Consider the following 17,726-nt stretch of genomic DNA (forward strand, 5'->3'; position numbering starts at 1 on the left):
AGTCCCTTGAAATGTAGGATACGAGGAGAAGTTCTCTTGGAGAGGGAGAAGGAGAGTTACACTCTTACTCACTCGACGTATCCACGACGAAGAACTAAGTTACATCAATGTCGTAAAAGAATCTTAAAAGACAGAGGAGAGAGAGAGAGAGAGAGAGAGAGAAACTGCTTTATTTAATATTGATAAAACGAAGACAAGTACCTAGATATTTCGTAATAATGATTAACCATAATGAAGAAGATAAAAAAGGTGAAAAACTCCTTGTCCTGTTTAACGACGAACAATGAAAGAGATAGAGGGTTGAAAATTTTTTCAAAATTCGACGATATAATATAATATTTTTTTCAGTCGGCGAGAAAGCTAAATTAGTTTTTGGAGTTTCGTTCGTTCGTTCAATCTTACAACGTTACCCAAGATCCAACGACCCAATTTTACGATCTTTACTTTCAATGGTTATACACCGCAATCCAAGAAATTTCCTTCCTTGTATCTCGAAATGAAACGTAGGCTGATAATAAGATTCTACCAGTGGAACCCGTGCAAGGGTGTCTGGATTAGAAGGTGAACCTAGAAGGTGGTATAAGATACGACACTCGTGCTGCGGTTTTAACTCCTGGTTATATTCGTACCTACGAGATTGCCAGATTCAAGGGAAATTATATCTATTTGTAGAGAGTCCCTTTCTTCCTCTTCTAACCCCTTTCTTCTTCTTCTTCTTCAGCCCCGCGTGCGTTCACGGTTACTCTTGCACCTCGTCGTTCCCTATTGTGAGACGTGCGCACGCGTATTGGTATTCTACCTGAACGTCTGTATTACAAGGGAACATGTGGCCGTGAAACACGCACCCTTCGAAATCACGGATAGTCGCGACTTGGAAACTAACTTGTTCTAGGAAATATCAAGGGTCGCTTGGCTTTTCCGACATACGAAAGATACGAACGTAAGATAAACTCGTCGTGCGAGATAGGAGTACAAAATGCGCATTTTCAACACGTATTTTGATATCACGTAGGTACACCTAATCCTCGTTAGATGATTATCGAGGCAGAGTAATAGGTATATCGTCTAACGAGTAACAAGTAAGTAAGTAAGTATATCGTGCAAACGTGAGGCCGAGTATCAAGGGGGAAAAAAGACAAAGAAGAAAGAGTCGGGTGAACGGTTCTGAAAGAAAATATTCATTATTCTAAATCATGAGAAAAGAGAAGGAGATAGAGAGAGAGAGAGGCAATGGATGGACATTGCGTTACCGCCACTGTCAGAAACAGATTCCACGGGATGAGATAGGATGAAGCGGGATAGGAAGGGGAGGAAAGACAAAAAAGGAAACAAAAAGGAAAGGAGAATAAAAAAGAAGAAATAAAAATAAAAAAGAAGAAAGAGGACAACGGCTGGCGGCTGGTAGGATCCGCGTGATGGTTCAAGAGGAGTGTCGCGCGAATAAAAGCGAAATGTATGGAAGGAAAGATCTAATTTGTTCCTGTCGGGTTTGCTTTCGGATAGGGAAGTAGGTGGCTCACACAGATGGGGCGGAATTAATATTCATAAGCGTCCAGAAAGGTCTCGAGGGGCGGGGTCAACTTACATGTATCTTTCGCTACTGACCCGAGCCAGGCAGCGGCGGCGCGCGACGCGATAACGGTTGAGAATTAAAATACTGCCCCGCAGGTTTTAACCCTTCTTCGTCGTTTCGAGAAGAACGAGGGAACGTTGGAAAACATTGGAAGAGGGACGTTGTTAGGTCCTTTCGACCCTTAGCGCGTTGCCAGTGCCGGTTGCCATTGCGATTGCCATTGCCCGTCGCCAACACATAGGTAAATTACCTTACTTCTCCGATTCTTAAAAGCACTGCTTGAATCCTACGAATGCGTATCTTCCGGCCAGCCAACCTCACCTTCGTACACCTAGTCACCGTTCTCCAACCGTCCTACATACGATTTTCCCTACCGTGAAATGTAAATCGAGATTAAATGCGTCCCGTCCCGTCCCGTCCCGTTGAGAAACAACGGCGGACGTAGGTTATTTCCTTCGTAGAATTTCTAAGTCGAAAATTTAAATCGGCCCCCGACAAAAACCACCGGCGTGCGTCTTTAATTCCGGTTTCCGGCGGATAATCAACGTTCCTTTCTAACAACAATCTGTCCGCATGCTAGAAGAGGATAATCTAAAACGAAACGAAATAAAACAAAGCGGAAAGAAAGAGAAATTAAGAAATGAGACAAGGAGAAGAAGATACGCAAAGATCCTTGAAAGAAACGAGATGACTTTATCTCCGAATAAAAATAGATGTCGTCGAAGAAACGATGAAGAACGTTCGCGTTAATCGATCAAGAAACGTGGACATCTCTCGTAGAGCTACGTTAGCCAAAGGTGGATGAGCTGGCACTTCCTACGGTCCTACAATTAGTTCCCCATTATTAATCCTCCCTGTTGGCCATTACCAGACAGGATATTATGATCCTCGTGCCTGGTAACAATGAGGATTATACGGAGAAAACGCTTCGATAGCGTTTCTAATACGGGGGAAAGCACGAGTGGGTGGGGAGGGGGTGGAAAAGAGGGAGAGAGGGTGTATACGAGGTAACCAACACCACCCGTCATCTCTCTTGCCAAGGCAAGGAGAGTGTCTCACCAACGTCCTCGTAAACGTTGGCCCACGGACCGACTTAACTTCGCTGGCAATAATAAAATGATATAGGAGGCGAAATATGCATTTAAATTATCGCCCCGCGATAATAATTTGCATACCACCGCGGCACCTCTCTCTCTCTCTCTCTCTCTCTCTCTCTCTTTCTCTATAGCTATCTCTCTTTCTCCCTCTCTTTCTCTTTCTCTGCCACTTCGATACCCCTGCTTCGCTTAGTTTAGCCTCGTTTAATTTAAATAATACTTCTCGGCGCTGTGTGGGGAGTACGGCCGCGGCAAGATATACATAAAATCGCCATAACATTGTAAATTATAACTGATACGGCTTATATCACGGACGAGGAAGAGAGTAAAAGAGAGTAAAGAAGAGAGAGAGAGAGAGAGAGACGGACAAGAGGTAGCCAAAGATAGAGGGAGAGAAGGAAAAGGAAGCTAGCGTATCGTCGTACTCGGGGTACTCGCGTTCGGACGATTACGGATGCCTAAAGGGCTCCTAGCCTGATTAAGGTATACCAAATGAGAGACCCCAGAATCATTAATTTCGAATCGCAAGGGAACAGAAACAGAGACCAAAGGTTGAACTCGTTCCTCTTTTTTTTCTTTTTTTTTTCTTTTTTTTTCTTTTCTTCCTTTTTCTCTCACTTTCTTTTTTGTTTTCTGGTTTTTCTACAATGGGGAAATATATGTTTGCCTATAGAGAAGTCTTTGAAAATTAAAAACTATCCCGACAAAGGGACTTTTTTTCTTTTTTTTTTGAATAGCGCTTATAAATCCTCGAATACATTTCCATTATCGTCGCGAGACGTGCTGCATGCGATGTGAGTCGTCGGCGAATAACGCCAGATGAGAAGAAAGAAAAAAAATTAATAATCCACCATCGGTTCGTAGAAACTCGAATTCTATGATAATCAAATGGGATTCTGGACGTCCCTTTTACGAGACGTAATAACCAACTACTTCGGTCTGTACTTTGGTAATAGGGCTATCTATATGTCACGAAACGCACCGACTCGCGATAGGATAACGTCACCTATAAAAATATCGGCAAATATTTGCGCTTATAAGTAATTATCAAGAGAAAGAGAGAAGGTAGATGGAAAGGAATTTCATCAACGTAGCTGAAAAAAAAAAAGAAAGATTCGTGTTGGCATCGATCTCCTCCTTGTGTGGTTCTTCTTCTTGTTGGTTCGCGAGTACACCGCCGATTTTCATCATCGCATCCCGTCGGCTCTTACCGACGTTATTATTTTATTAAGCCGTAATATAGGGAGACGGTCAAGGTATTTGAACATCCTCGCGCGATAGCGAGTCTACTCGGCACGATGCGCTTCGTTCGTTGATGGGGTTGGCTGGCCTCACGATCCTCCGCAACGTTCTCGTACCATCCTACGAGATGGTGGTGCCCACTAGCACCACGCAATTCCGCAAAGTATGCAGATCTAAGAATTCAAATGGCCGCTCTATAGCGCCCGTAAAATGGCGGACAATCGCGCTCGTAAACCACTATATTAAAATTCTATATCGTCCTCCGGTATCCACCGACGCACCAACGCAAGTCGCAAGCTCTCCCTCTTCTTTACCCTCTTTCGAACGTTTCCTTCCATCTAGCTGGGTCACCACCACCATCACTACTACTACCTCTACCACTTTCTTCCTCCTCTTGCTCGTTGTTCCTGATGTCCACGTCAGAGTCGAGGGTCCGGCAGTCTTCCATTTGCCTCCTCTATTCCTACCCTCTCTCTCTTTCTCTCCAACCCTCCCTCCCTCCCTCCCTCCCTACCTACCTACCTACCTACCTACCGATCTTTACATTGTACGGAGTTTGCGGACCATTCACCGGATGCGAGCGTTCACGTTTATGTGCGTGCCGCTGTCATGCGTGCTAACATTGACGCCTTCGTTTTGCTTTTCCATGGTAATATAAAATGTGACTCGTATTATTTATGTCTACTTCAGAAAATGCAAACTCATCAAACACAGACGCCGTATAATGTTAAGTAGTATTTCAGACCGGACGCTTCCAACTCTCAAAAGGAATGTTCACGCGTGATATTAAATATTTTTAGGTCAGAGTTTGAACAATCAAATAGAAAGGGAATAATTAATTTAGAAATATCATCGAAACGAGTCGACGCCCAATGATTCGGTGATACTTCATATTGTGACAAGTAAGTTAGGTAACCTAGAGTAAAATAAGGGATCGTGCGAATAACGAAAGAAAATAGAGAGAAGGACGGGGATAGGAAATAACATAATGGGAATTACGTTTCTGTCGTCTCGCTGATTCGAGGCTCACGTGTGCGCGGAAGAATAACGCAATAAGTTAATCGCGTTAGCGGGTTCCTTGATTAAACGAACGATCAGGCTGATGGTCATCGCCGTGGACGTCGCACAGGGACCGTGGGTGCGGCTTGGTCAGGCATTAATACAAAACTCGATTGTCATTCGTCGCTCGTTCTTAACACCCTCCTAATTACGTCGATTTATTAATCATAGCCTTTAGCCGTTGACATCTATAAACGAGCTGGATTCGATATCGATGCGAACTAATAATACGCTTGGATGTTATACGATATTAATTAAACCACAGTGATGTACACGCTACAAAGTCTCCAATATTTTTTAATTACATTGACTAAGAATTAATAACTATTTGAGGTATCCAAGCTCAACGTAATTCATTTCTTCGATCCAATATCCCTTTTACCTGTAAAAACGATTTAACTATATCCAGGTAACAGATTTAGAGGTAAAAAAGGATTCATTTATAAACGCGAGGCAAAGTATCGATGCTCGATAAAAGTACGCGTGCCTCCGGGCACGTGCATTCCGTTGGGAAGCGTGTAGAAAGGCAATGTGAGAGCTAGGAAGGTGGGTCGAAAGGGGAAGCGATAAAGGGTGTAGGTCGATGGTACGAGTGGGAACGGCAGAGTATGAGGAGGAAAATAGAGAGAAGGGGCGTAGGTGTGGGGTAGAAGGGAGATAGGGAAAGAGAGAGAGAGAGAGAGAGAAAGAGGGAAAGGGAGGGTAGTATGGCAGAGGATTCCCGGCTACCGACGCCCGACACCGACGTCGCTGCTGCATGAGACTGTAATGCGTTATTAATGAACACCAAGAATTTCATTAAAGATTGTTTGTATATCAAACTGTCCACTAAATTATGCCGTATAACCCCCGTGGCGCCTTCTCGCGCCTAGAAACTATTGGCTCAACCCAAGCTTTTCCAAACGTCGTTCGTTCGCAACGAATTCGTTCAGGGAACTACGCCAACTTCGTAATCATTTAGATCATTGAAATGATAATCGATCGAGGATAGAGAAGGATCGACATTTACGAAGTAATTTAAATAAATTCGATTCTATTCAATAGGATCACGTTGTTCCTGGCTAAGTCAGTTATTTCGCGACCTTCGGAACATACATTATTAGGAGGGACGATATAGGTAAGTACGTTCTGGGCGCGTGCGACAGAGTAGGTAAAGAAGGGGATATGCGTGTAAGAGAAAGAGAGATCGAGAGAGGGTGAACCTGGATGACAAACAGAGAGCGAACGAGAGGGTGAGTGAGATAGAAAGAGAGAGAGAGAGAGAGAGAGAAAGAGGGAAAGGAGGAATGAAGGGAGGACGGTGGGAAGAGAAAGTGGGTTGGGAGATACAGTTAATCGTTGGGAAGCTATTAACTTCGGACTGGAATGCCCCATAGCGCCTCATTTCGTTCAATGCAAATTTACACCGACGCCGACCACCTAGCATGGCTCTCTCTCCTCCCTCCCTCCCTCCCTCCCACCCTCCCTTCCTTCCACCCTCCGACCCTTTCTGTCCGAAAACTGCATGTATACCGGGTGTTCCCCGTTCTCGTCCGCGCGATTCTAGGTTGGGGGTTGAAAATGAAAACGAAAAAATAAATAAATGAAAAAAGGAAAGAAAAAGATCGTTCGAGCGTCAGCTCGAGAAAAAAGGGAACGTGGAAGGTGGATAACTTATGAAGATTGTACGAAAGTGATCGATAGGATTTGAAAAAAGCTGCTAGAGATGATAGCGATACCTCGGCACTCTCTTAGTTTTGTTAATTTCTTTTTATTATGATTGTTATCGTCATCGTTATTATTTCTCTTTTGTTCTTGCCTTTTTCTCTTTTCTTTCCTTCTTCTTCTTCTTTTTTTTTTCGAGTCCTCAACAAATTTTCTGAAGCCCGCCCTTGTCAGGACCGAGGAAATTATTACGAGCCAAGTGCGCAACGCGAAACACGGAGAATTACGCGTACGCCGAGGTCTCTAGGCTGACGAATGGCGATGTAACGGGTGCTCAAAGTACACATAGTTAACGCTAGAATGTGGCAGAACCTGACTAACGACGGCTGATGTTCCGCTATATAATTTCAAAACATACTCACGCATATATACGGTGACTTAGATGCGAGCACGGGCTGAAAGGGTAGGCTAAAAGGAGGTAGGGGTAGGGTGGGATGGGTGGGAAGAACGGAGAGCCTTACGCGGACAGAGAAAGAGAGAGAAAGAGACAGAGAGAGAGACGGCAAAAGGTCGAGAGAGCAACGGTTAGACAAAAGATCGCGAGCATTGCGAGCTGACATCGCCTTAATATGGACAAATGTCGTACTATATCTCAGCGGGGCTTTTGCTTTGCATTATTTGGCTAACATCCTCGTTTGCCATCCTAATACTAGCCGGATACCTTACCGCTTTACGAGGATGTCTTTCGGTGGCTCTTCTTTCCAACGCTCCTCAGTCAACCACCCACCCCCCACCCCCCAGCCACCCAAACACTCTCCCATCCCCACTACCATCCATCCCACTCCTCACTTCGCCTTACTCCCACACCTTACTACCCTTTCTTATCCCTTTCGTAACTTGCGAAAGCGTGCTTATCATTAAAATTTAATTAATTCCATGACCGTCGGTGAAATTAGAGTTTACGGAAGCGGACCTCTCGCCTTAAGTTTCTCCATTTAGTCACTCACGGTTAGACGCGTTAAAGAGAAATCTCTCACAAGGAAATAAGAGAATAAGGGTTTAACCCTTGCGCAAAACGATTCTTACGTAAAAAGATCCACCGATCTCGTTTGGGTACGTATATACATACGTACATGTATATCTTAGCACCAGTACCCCCTTAACTCACCCCTTCTAACAGGGCAGATACTTTTACAAAGAATCACCGAAATGATTCTCGCGCGATTCCGAGCTAGTAGAGTGTCGTCTGGTGCACTTAACATTTAAAAAGAGAAAGAAAGAGAGAAAGAGAGAGAGAGAGAGAGAAAAGCAAAACAAAAGGGCAACACAACGGATAAAAGGGTGCGTCGAAAGGAGAAGAGATCGCGGAAGGGAAGTGGGAAGTATATACTTTGGATTTTAAGAAACCGTGACAAGGCTCGAGAGATGTCTATCCAACTGGTGCTTAGCGAAAGCACGTAGAACGACGGTCTTAATGGTTCTGGCCTTGCACTGCAGAAAGAGAAAAAGAAAGAGAGAGAAAGAGAGAAAGAGAGAGATAAGAAGAAGAGAAAGAGAAAGAGAGATAAAGAGAGATAAAGAGACAGAAGGCAAGTAAAACGGTGAATGGTGAAAAAGAAAAAGTCCGGGAAGAGAAAGTCGAAGGAAGGAGGGGAATACGACGGAATGGATGTGTTCACATTATACCCTCTGTTCTTTTAATTTCTTCAAAGGACCCTTCCCCGCGACACTTTTGCCGACTCTGACTCCGCGCGAGCGAGCGAGCGAGCGTAGCGAAGGAACCTCCTTCCTTCTTTCTCTCTCTTTCTCTTTTCCTCTCTTTCTCTTTGTTTCACTCAGTCCCCGGTCTACGCTACTGGATTAATAAGGCGTCGACAATGTGACGTCTTTTTTCTTTCTCCCTGGGACGGGACAACGGGCAAAGTGAATGAGGGCTCTTCTCGTCCGAGAGACGAACAGTTCGGAGAGGGAGTGAAAGAGTGAGAGAGAAACCTCTCTCTCTCTCTCTCTCTCTCTGTCTGTCTTTCTTCTTATCCGTGTGCCGAGGAGGAGGACGAGGAGGCGAATTCCCGTTAATAAATGTGTTTCTAACGGTCTGACGAGGAGGAAGAACGTAAAGTGAAGGAACACCGAGAAAAGGGGGATGAAGCGAGAGGGATAGAGAGAGGAAGTACGTAGAGAAACGTGCACTCGTCGTTACGTTATGCCATCAACGACCCGAGGGAGTGCGCGTCTTAATGAGGAAAGAACTTTTTAAACGCACGAAGCTTTCATTCGTCGATGTCGAAACGCGCTTAGCTTTACTCCCTCCAGCGAATTTGTCTAACGGAGAAGGAGGATGATGAGGATGAGGATAAGGAGGATAAGAAAGACGAGAATGAGGAGGAGAGAGAAACGACGATGCGAAGATGAGGATAAACGATGGACGGAGATACGGTGTTAGATACACGCACACACAAACGCATCTCTTCGTTATTTCTTTCGTGCGATAAGCTCGAATTTGTAGATATTGCATTTGCGATAGAGAGTTCTTTATTTCTTCTTTAAGATTCTTTTCCTTTTTGTTTCGCATGTTCTTTTTCTTTCCTTTTCTTTCTCTCTTTTCTTTTTCTTTTTTTTAATGCGGAATGTTCCTTATTTCCTTCTCCTCATCCTCCTCCTATTTCGAACGCTGGAGAACCGAAAGCATGGCTAGCCGCCTCTGGGAAAAAAAGTAATTACCTCTTGATACGCGCCGATACCCCACCTGCGGGGATACCTTCTCCTTGTAATGATGTTCTCCTTGGCGAACTTAGTTCGAAATTAAATATCGAGGGGGTTGCGACGAACTTGCTCGGTAAGGTAAGGGTAAGAACAGAGATGGATAGATAGATAGATGGATGGATAGATAGAGATATATATATATATATATATATATATATATATATATATATATATATGTATATATAAGATGGTAGAAAGGAAAGGAAGACGCCCGAAGAAGAATCACAGCGTCGCCGTGATTGGGGTGGGCGAACGTTTTGCCTCGTACACCTGCCTTTTTCCCGTAAGGGCCGTGATAAAAATCAAACCAGAAAACAAACAAGTAAGCGAGGGATCGTATTATAAAGTTTTTCAATCGATAGACGATCCGTACCGAGAAGCAAAAGCGAGAACGAAAAAACGAAACAAAAAAGAAAAAAGAAGAGACGAAAGAAAATAAGGGAAGGAAGAAGAGATGTAATAAGTATGTATGTATGTACCTACTTTGACAGTTCCTACAGAAAAAAGAAATGAGATCCGTCAAGGAATCCAGTGAATTGAATTGATGGAAATCTTTCTACGTGGTTTTTTTCTTTCCTTTTCTTTTCTTTCTCTTTTTGTTTTTTTAGTTGATTCGCGAAATAATTTCTCTGACAAGTTCGTAAAATTTCTAACATCGATCAACGCTTTTTTTCCTTTCAGACTCTGCAACCAACCGATCCGCCCATCTTCGAGGTCATGAATATGTTCATCAATGAAACAGTTACGCAAGTAGCTCTATGGGGTAATCTTGGAATTGCTATCATGGAGTTGCCCAAACGATGGGGTAAAGACGCAGGTTTTCAAGGAGGAAAGGATACCATTTTATGCGCGTAAGTATTATAAATTATATATATATGTGTGTGTATATATCTTCCTTTTGTTCGTTAAATAAAAAATTTTGCAATGAAAAATAGAGAGCACATCGACATGGGATAAAAGATTAAATTGGTAATCGTACGATGGAAGAAAGTCGCGTCTCACCTTCTTCATCTCCTTAGTTCTCGTGGGCGTCCTAATATCCCGTAATTAAGAGGATGTTACGATGACGCCCGAATCCCGTTTTGGCCTCCCTCTTATGGAATTAAGGTGGCTTTACTCGCTTAGTTTTCAAAAGTTCTCCGAGGGCAGAAAGCACCGCTGAATACTAACCGCCTCATCAAGGACACATGCCGCCTAGGCCACTACTGTCTTGCGTAACATTATCTCAAACCTGCCGAGCTTTCTATAACAACGTTCTACTCAAAGCTATCGAGTGATATAACAAAGATTAGCTTTTAGATTTCTTACGTTTCGTTTCGTTTGGCACTCGACGTTGACCCAAGTTAAAAGTAAATTTTTCTCGCTTAATTAGCGAAATTTATATATATATATATATATATATATATATATATATATATATATGTATGTATATGTATATATGTATGTATATATATTAAATAGATACTAGAGTGTCCGTAAGGATTCACAAAGTGTAGAACGTGGTAAACACAGCGGCTGCCTCGAGTCGCCTGTTTCATTATAATTTCATAGTAAGCTGAATTCAAAATAGACGCATTACCTCTCTCCGGCTTCCTGCTAATACATAATTCCGAACTTTTTGCGGAAACGAATGAAAACGCTTGCTCTCTGAGACGAGTAGAAAGGGAACGATGGCAAACAAAACTGTTGAAATTAAGAGCGGCAGTTGCGCCAAAACTTTTTTTTACCGTTATATCTCTTGAGCGATTTTTCTCAACTCCAACGGCGTCGACCAGATTTGGGTAGATTTATAAAAGACTAGCGCGTACCAACGTCCTATGCACAAATTATAAAAGACCGCGAAACAGTTTGTAAGAGAGTCGCGGCCATTAGAACGAGAATCTCTGGGATTTAATGTCTCCTTCCTAGCTTAAACAAGGCTAAATGGGCTTTTATACGTTATTGCCCACGAAACTTTTCGCAAACTGGAAGGATCTTTGCTCGCGAGTAAAGAAAAGAAAAGAAGAGAAAAATAAAATAAGATAAAAAAAGATACAAGAATAAAGAAACGTAAGATTTAACTGTATTACCATGTTTCCTTTTAAATTTTCACGAAAAATATCATATAATTGAGTTTAAACGAGCGTTATAATATGTCTCTTATATCAAAATCGTACGTTCAATCGTACGACTATCAAATTATATTCTCGTTGTCGTCGTTCGGTTAGGATATCGTTAAGTTAAAAAAAACTTGGATGATAAAGATATATCGATACCTGAGATATTTTGGGATTTTCATCGTCCGTGATCATTTTCGTTAAACGCTTGTGAAACGTGGGGCAGGGTGGAATACTCACTCACGGATTAAGCAAATGGCGGCAATAATAGTGATTATTCGGATTATGATATCAGAGCGAGAACTGGGTTTCGCTTGGACTTACCAGGAGCCCACTAACTGCCGCGCCACCAAATCCTGACTTCAAGACACCGGATTAAAACTATTACCACTTTGCGACGCCACACCTCTTCGACTCTTTCACGGTAGGCACCCTTTCCACAGATTTTCTAACGTTCCCATCCCTTTCCCCCTCGACTTTTTCGTTTCTTCGTAATTTCATCGTTTCAAACACCCTGGCATAACGAAGCAACGAGGTTTATAATAATTGACATCTATGCTGAATCCGCAGTGCGTCGTCTAAAAAGTCGACTCTTAAAAAGAACAAACAAAAACAACGAAGCAATCTTTATCGTTAACATAAAACGATGGACAGTTTTATAAACGATTCGTTACTTTCCTATTTCTTTAGAGGAGAAAATAAAGAAAAAAAAGAAAAGATAGAAAAAAAATACGTCAAACAGCAATCAAAGATAAAACGGATCGATCATTGAGAATGAAATAAGAAAAAATGATAAAAAGAAAGAAAGAAAGAAAAAAAGAAACGATAAGAATGATCGAGCGAAAAAAACCAATGTAATCTCGGTAAATCCAATGAATCTTTAGTGTTGTAAGCCATTTGCGTGATACAATCTCGGGAATAATCGTTTTAGGAAGTAAGTAGAATCCCTAGTGCATAAGGTACCTAAGTCAGTGGTGTTGTAGGAGTAAGTTGTCTAGCCCGCCAGCGTCGCGCGAGTCGCGGCAGTAATTCGACAACGAATTGCGAAAGCGGTGCAATTCCACGTGGCAACGGAAGATTGCTCTCCGTTTCTCCGTTGGCTCACGCGGGCTAATTATTGTTTTAAGGATTACCGTTATGTGTTTATTATGCGACCAGGAGGACCTCGCTCGGTTCTCTAACCATACTCATCTTAATATCCGCTAGAATTCAGCTTCGGTCTCAACACGGTGGAAAACCGGAAACCAACCCCTTTCTCCGTCTCTCTATCTCTCTTTCTCTCTCTCTCTCTCTTCGGTTATTGCTAAGAGTCGGCCTACGTTTATGAATAATTCTCATCTCTCTTAGGTTCAACATTACTCGTTAACGAACCACCAATGAACAGCAGCCAATGAATCATAAACCTTTAATTTAAAACCCTCAACTCTTTCAACCGGACTGATCTACTTCTTTTCTTTCTTTTTTGCATTTTCCTCTTTTTGTTTTTTACATAAATACGAATTTATTCGACGATAGAAATTATTCTTCCCCCGCAAAGAAATGTTTCTCTCCCTCGCAACGATATACTTGACTCGAATCTTTTATTTCTCTAGAATGAGAGACTTTAGAACGTTAGAACGTTAGAAACGATAATCGTAAAAACGATCGCGTTGCGTATGTCCTCTGGTACCGTCACCGAGGAAAATCTTCTAGCACGTGGATAAACGTGCTATGGAATATTTCATGTCAGTCCGACGAGCCAACGGACACTCTCTCTCATCTCCAGTCTACCCCTACCTCATCCCTCCAAGCTATTCACCCACCCCTGAACTCTATCCTACCCCATCCTACTCTGGAATAGAGAACGACGAGTTGCCGCCTCTCATCGCTATCTGTAGCAGTGCTCGCTGAGCTGCCCGTTCTGTCCGAGAGGGGGAAAAGCGTTTATTTAAAAAATGATTTAACCTAATGGTTTTACATATGTAATCCCGATATAAAGCCTCGGCTAATCTCGGGGAGCCACACGCTCTACGCTCGTATATATTCGCTCACGGTGATCCGCATACGGGAACGCGAGGAGGACGCGTGCACACCGGCTCGCCGCCGCATCCCTCTTCCTATCTTTACGCTGTACACTGTGCAAACGTTCCTACCGCTATCCTTCTCTCTCTTTCTCTCTCTCTCTCTCTCTCCTACATACACACATATACGCACTCCATCTCGCACCCCTTTTTTCTACTTTTTTTCGATGAGCAAGCAGTAACGAAAATCAGCGGCTTGCCGCGAGCCACGAACGGACTGCGACACGGTCGTTGTGTTTTCGGAGGGTAGCCGACGAGGTATCGGCTGGTGGTTTGGCTTGTGTTTGCTGAGTCCGAACATAGGGTGCGTGGTAAGCCCAACCCCATCCCCTTACCCTATACTCCACCTCTCTCTCTCTCTCTCTCTCTCTGTCTCTCTTTGTCTCTACCACGGGGGATGATTTAGATGGTCCCCGATGATATCCGCGCCTTTTTGAAAAATGTAGCCGCACCGAGGTAAAAAAATGTATAAGCCGTTTTACGGTATACCTTCTCTTTCTCTCTTTTTCTCTCTCTGTGTCTATCTGTATCTCTCTTACGCGCGAGCATACTAAAGCACGCTTTATCGTATATCTAACATACGACGAGAAACTTTATCGTCGCTCTGAGACCATTTTCTCGTACGTCCGATCGTCGTCGGGTCCGACGACCAACGTTAACGAAAGAAATCGAATTATTCCGTATTTCCTGGTTACATATGTCATAGGTAATTTTTTAAAAGTATACGGTATAGAAAAGAAAGAAAGAAAAACCTCCAGCCGAACCTCGCAACCCGTAAAATATAACTAGGAAGAAATGCGAAGAGATGAAACAAAAAAAGTAAGGGCGGAATAATAAAATGCTTTTCTTTTCTTTTCTTTTTTTTTCCTTCTTTTCTTTTTGTTCTCGTTGTCCGCATTAAGCGCGAATGCGCAAAACCGGTCTCTCGTAGTCTATACCTCCGCGAGAAAGACAGAGAAAGAGAAAGAGAAAGAGAGAGAGAGAGAGAGAGGATCATAAGCGTAAATAATATGTATGTCAGACGAAATACTTGCTTTTGCTCGAATCCCTGTCCCTTCAACCCTTGCTTTTCGCACGCGATTCACGTTAGCTTGCGATAATTCTAGCCTGAGAAGTAAGCACACATATATATTCTTAAAGAAGAAGACGATTCGAGCTTAGAAGATGAAAAGGAAATAGAAGGAGGTATATACGACGTTTATCCGTCGACGAGTACTTGAAAGAAATGTATGTATCTATGAATGTATGTATATATATATATATAATGACTACATTCGTAGCCACCAACGAGGACACTTCTAATCAAAGAATTTCGTCCGTAGAGCTACGTAAAAAAATTTAAATACATCTAGCATGTTCTCGTCAACGAGATCGTCCTCGTATTCGTCCTCATCCTCGTCCTTCTTGTGGACACCATCGCGAACATCGTCGTCGTCGTCGTCGTCGTCGTCCTCGTCCTCGTCGTCGTCGTCGTCGTCGTCTCCTCGTATAACGAAATAAAATCCGACGGCGAAAGAGAGACATCTGTCGGTTCTTTTAATTACACCGGTAGTACGTGTGTTACCTACGTACTGAGAAAGAGGGTCGAAGGGAAGAAGGGTGAGCTAGCACTGCGAACTCGTGCACACTTGCATCCCTTTTTTACTCTTTCTCCATCTTTTCTCTCTCTTGCACTCTGACCATTTCTCCTTCTGTCTCTTTCTCTCTTTCTCTTTCTCTACCACATACGTACCTACCACACACACGCATACATATATATTTACATACATATATACATATAGATACAACATATCCTTTTGTTTGCCGTTTTCCATCCAACCAGGTCGGTCCGCGAGTACCTACCATCGGATCTAACTACATCTCCGTCCTTTCGTTTCGTTTCGTTTCGTTTCGTTTCGTTTCGTCACGTCCGAAGACACATAAATTTTCTCCACGACTTTTTTCTACGTACCGTCCTCTTTCTCCTTCCTTCTCCCACACCCCATTCTCCCACAAATTCCCCTCCTTTTTCGCTCTTCCGCTTTCTCCACGAACGTCTCCGCTGTTTTATCCAAGCTCTCTCGCGTTGCTCGGCCCTGGGACGTTTCGCGATTTGCGCGTCATTAGCATGGTAAGAATGTATCGCAAACGCGTCTGTATGTGTGTATGTATATGCGTGTGTTAGCTTTGCAAGATTGCGAAACTTTGTCTCTTTGGAAGCCAAACACATGTAACGAGGTACCTACCTACCGGAGCTCTAGAGATTAGACGTGTGAACGTACATACATAGGTGTAAAAAGGAATGCTCGTATCTATGTAAGTGGCACCCATCCTTGAAACGCGTCTTTCTATCTTTTTCTCTTTTCTTCAAATATTTATGCATCCTCTTTCTTGTTTTTTTTTTTCCTTTTTTCTCGAAAACGAATATCGATCTACGACTTTGTTTCAGAATATTAAGAATCCATACTCGTATATCGTATATCTTTAACTATCTGTTAAAACGAACACGCTGTAATTTTTAATGAAAGGAATCAATTTCGAGGAAAACTAAAACAGATCTCAAAGTAAAAAACGAGGTTATCATAGAATAAAAAATATTATCATAAGAATACTCTATTACTCTGAATACTTTACTTATCTATTTATCTTTCACAAGTATGTGATATTAATTATTAATATCAATGAATGAATTATTCATTTAATATTCGTTGAACCGTTCGATGAATCATTAGGATATAATTAATGAAGTTTCGAGATAGTGATGAAAGCAGAAGAGGAGAGAATAGAAAGAGAGAGAGAGAGAGAGAGACAGGGGGAGAGAGAAGGATCCTAGTTACAAGGATCTAGGGAAATGGTAGACCGTTTCCCGAAACCGATGCCCACGATGGAAACGGGACGCAACGTTGAGAATTAACGGGCTTAGTTGCCGACGCAGGTGTCGTCGAGGAAGGCGAAAGCAAAGCGAGAGCAGAGGATGAATTACGAGAGAGAGAGAAAGAGAGAGAGAGAGAGAGAGAGAGAGAGATAGGAGCGTCAGCCAGCAACGAGCAGAGAACGTTGCTCGTTATATTTTGCGCAACATCCCGATTTTATGGGCCACCCTCACACCATCGGACGCATCTTCCAGAACGCTCACCGGCCGACACGGGGTCGAAACGGAGTCGCGAACTTCCATTCTCTAACGCCTTCTAGTCACGAGACTCTAGAGTTTTCGAAGAACGCGGAAACGATGTTAGGTATTTTCGAGATTAGAACATCTTTCGTTTTATTTTCACGTACGGGAAATATATATAATAGGAGTTTATCGTTGTTTCGTCAATCTTTTAAACGTAAGATACTTATACATGTACATGTTTATTTGATTAGAAGAATATTTCATAAGAAGTAAGAAAAAAAGTATTGTAAATATGAAAATAAGAAAGTCAGAAAATTAGATGTATCTTAAAAAGTGTATGCAACCATATTAGTATGGATCGTTCGTCGATATTTTTCATCGATCGATTTAAATAATCTCGAAATAGAGAGAAAAAGAGAGAAAAAATATGAACACAGGTCAGTTTTTAAATAAATTGCCTGCGTGTAAGATAAATTTTTGCGATCGTTAAAAAAGAATCCGAAGGATTCTAAAAATATCTGGTAACGTGAGCGGAGGTATAAAGTGTAACACGCGCTTTTGTAATTGCTTGGTCGGTTAGACAAGCACTCAATCTTCTCTCTCTCTCTCTCTTTCTCTCTCACTCTCTAATATTTAGCCCCTTCGTCTTTTGAATAGTATACGTTAGCGTCGTATAACGAGCGTATAAGCAGGCTAACAAGTTATGTCTAATCTATGCATTCGCTTATCATAATGGCTCTCGTTATATCGTGAGCATAGCTTCGTAAGCCCACCTTGCTAACCGCCCCCACGACTACCACAATTCTCCTTCAACCCCCTTCTCTTCCTCTTCCTCTTCCTCCTCGTCACCGTCTAACGTCTTCAAGCCCTCCTCATCCTCCTTTTCATTCTTCGCCTCTGCTCGTAATTTCAAGAGAATCTAATAAAAATATTTCAAGTTACTGAACGATATTACACGGTTTTATGTGTATGTGTGTATGTATCTATGCATGTATGTATTTGTTGTTACACGGTCACCAAGTCAGAATTAAGCGCGGCGAACGTTCCAACCAGATGGAGGGGATCTTACAAAATGATCATTATAAACTGTACTTAGAT

At 42.5% G+C, this 17,726-nt stretch overlaps 1 protein-coding gene across 1 annotated transcript in view; it reads left to right on the forward strand.

Moving 5' to 3' along the window:
• LOC127070241 (nuclear pore complex protein Nup88) overlaps positions 1-17,726 on the forward strand; it is a 56,923-nt gene that overhangs the window by 32,847 nt on the left and 6,350 nt on the right. The window contains exon 2 of the mRNA XM_051007960.1: positions 10,060-10,229. Coding sequence (XP_050863917.1) covers positions 10,060-10,229 — 170 coding nt within the window. The remainder of the gene's footprint in view (positions 1-10,059; positions 10,230-17,726) is intronic.

Source organism: Vespula vulgaris, chromosome 17, assembly GCF_905475345.1.
Source record: "Vespula vulgaris chromosome 17, iyVesVulg1.1, whole genome shotgun sequence".
NCBI classification, from domain to species: Eukaryota; Metazoa; Arthropoda; class Insecta; order Hymenoptera; family Vespidae; genus Vespula; species Vespula vulgaris.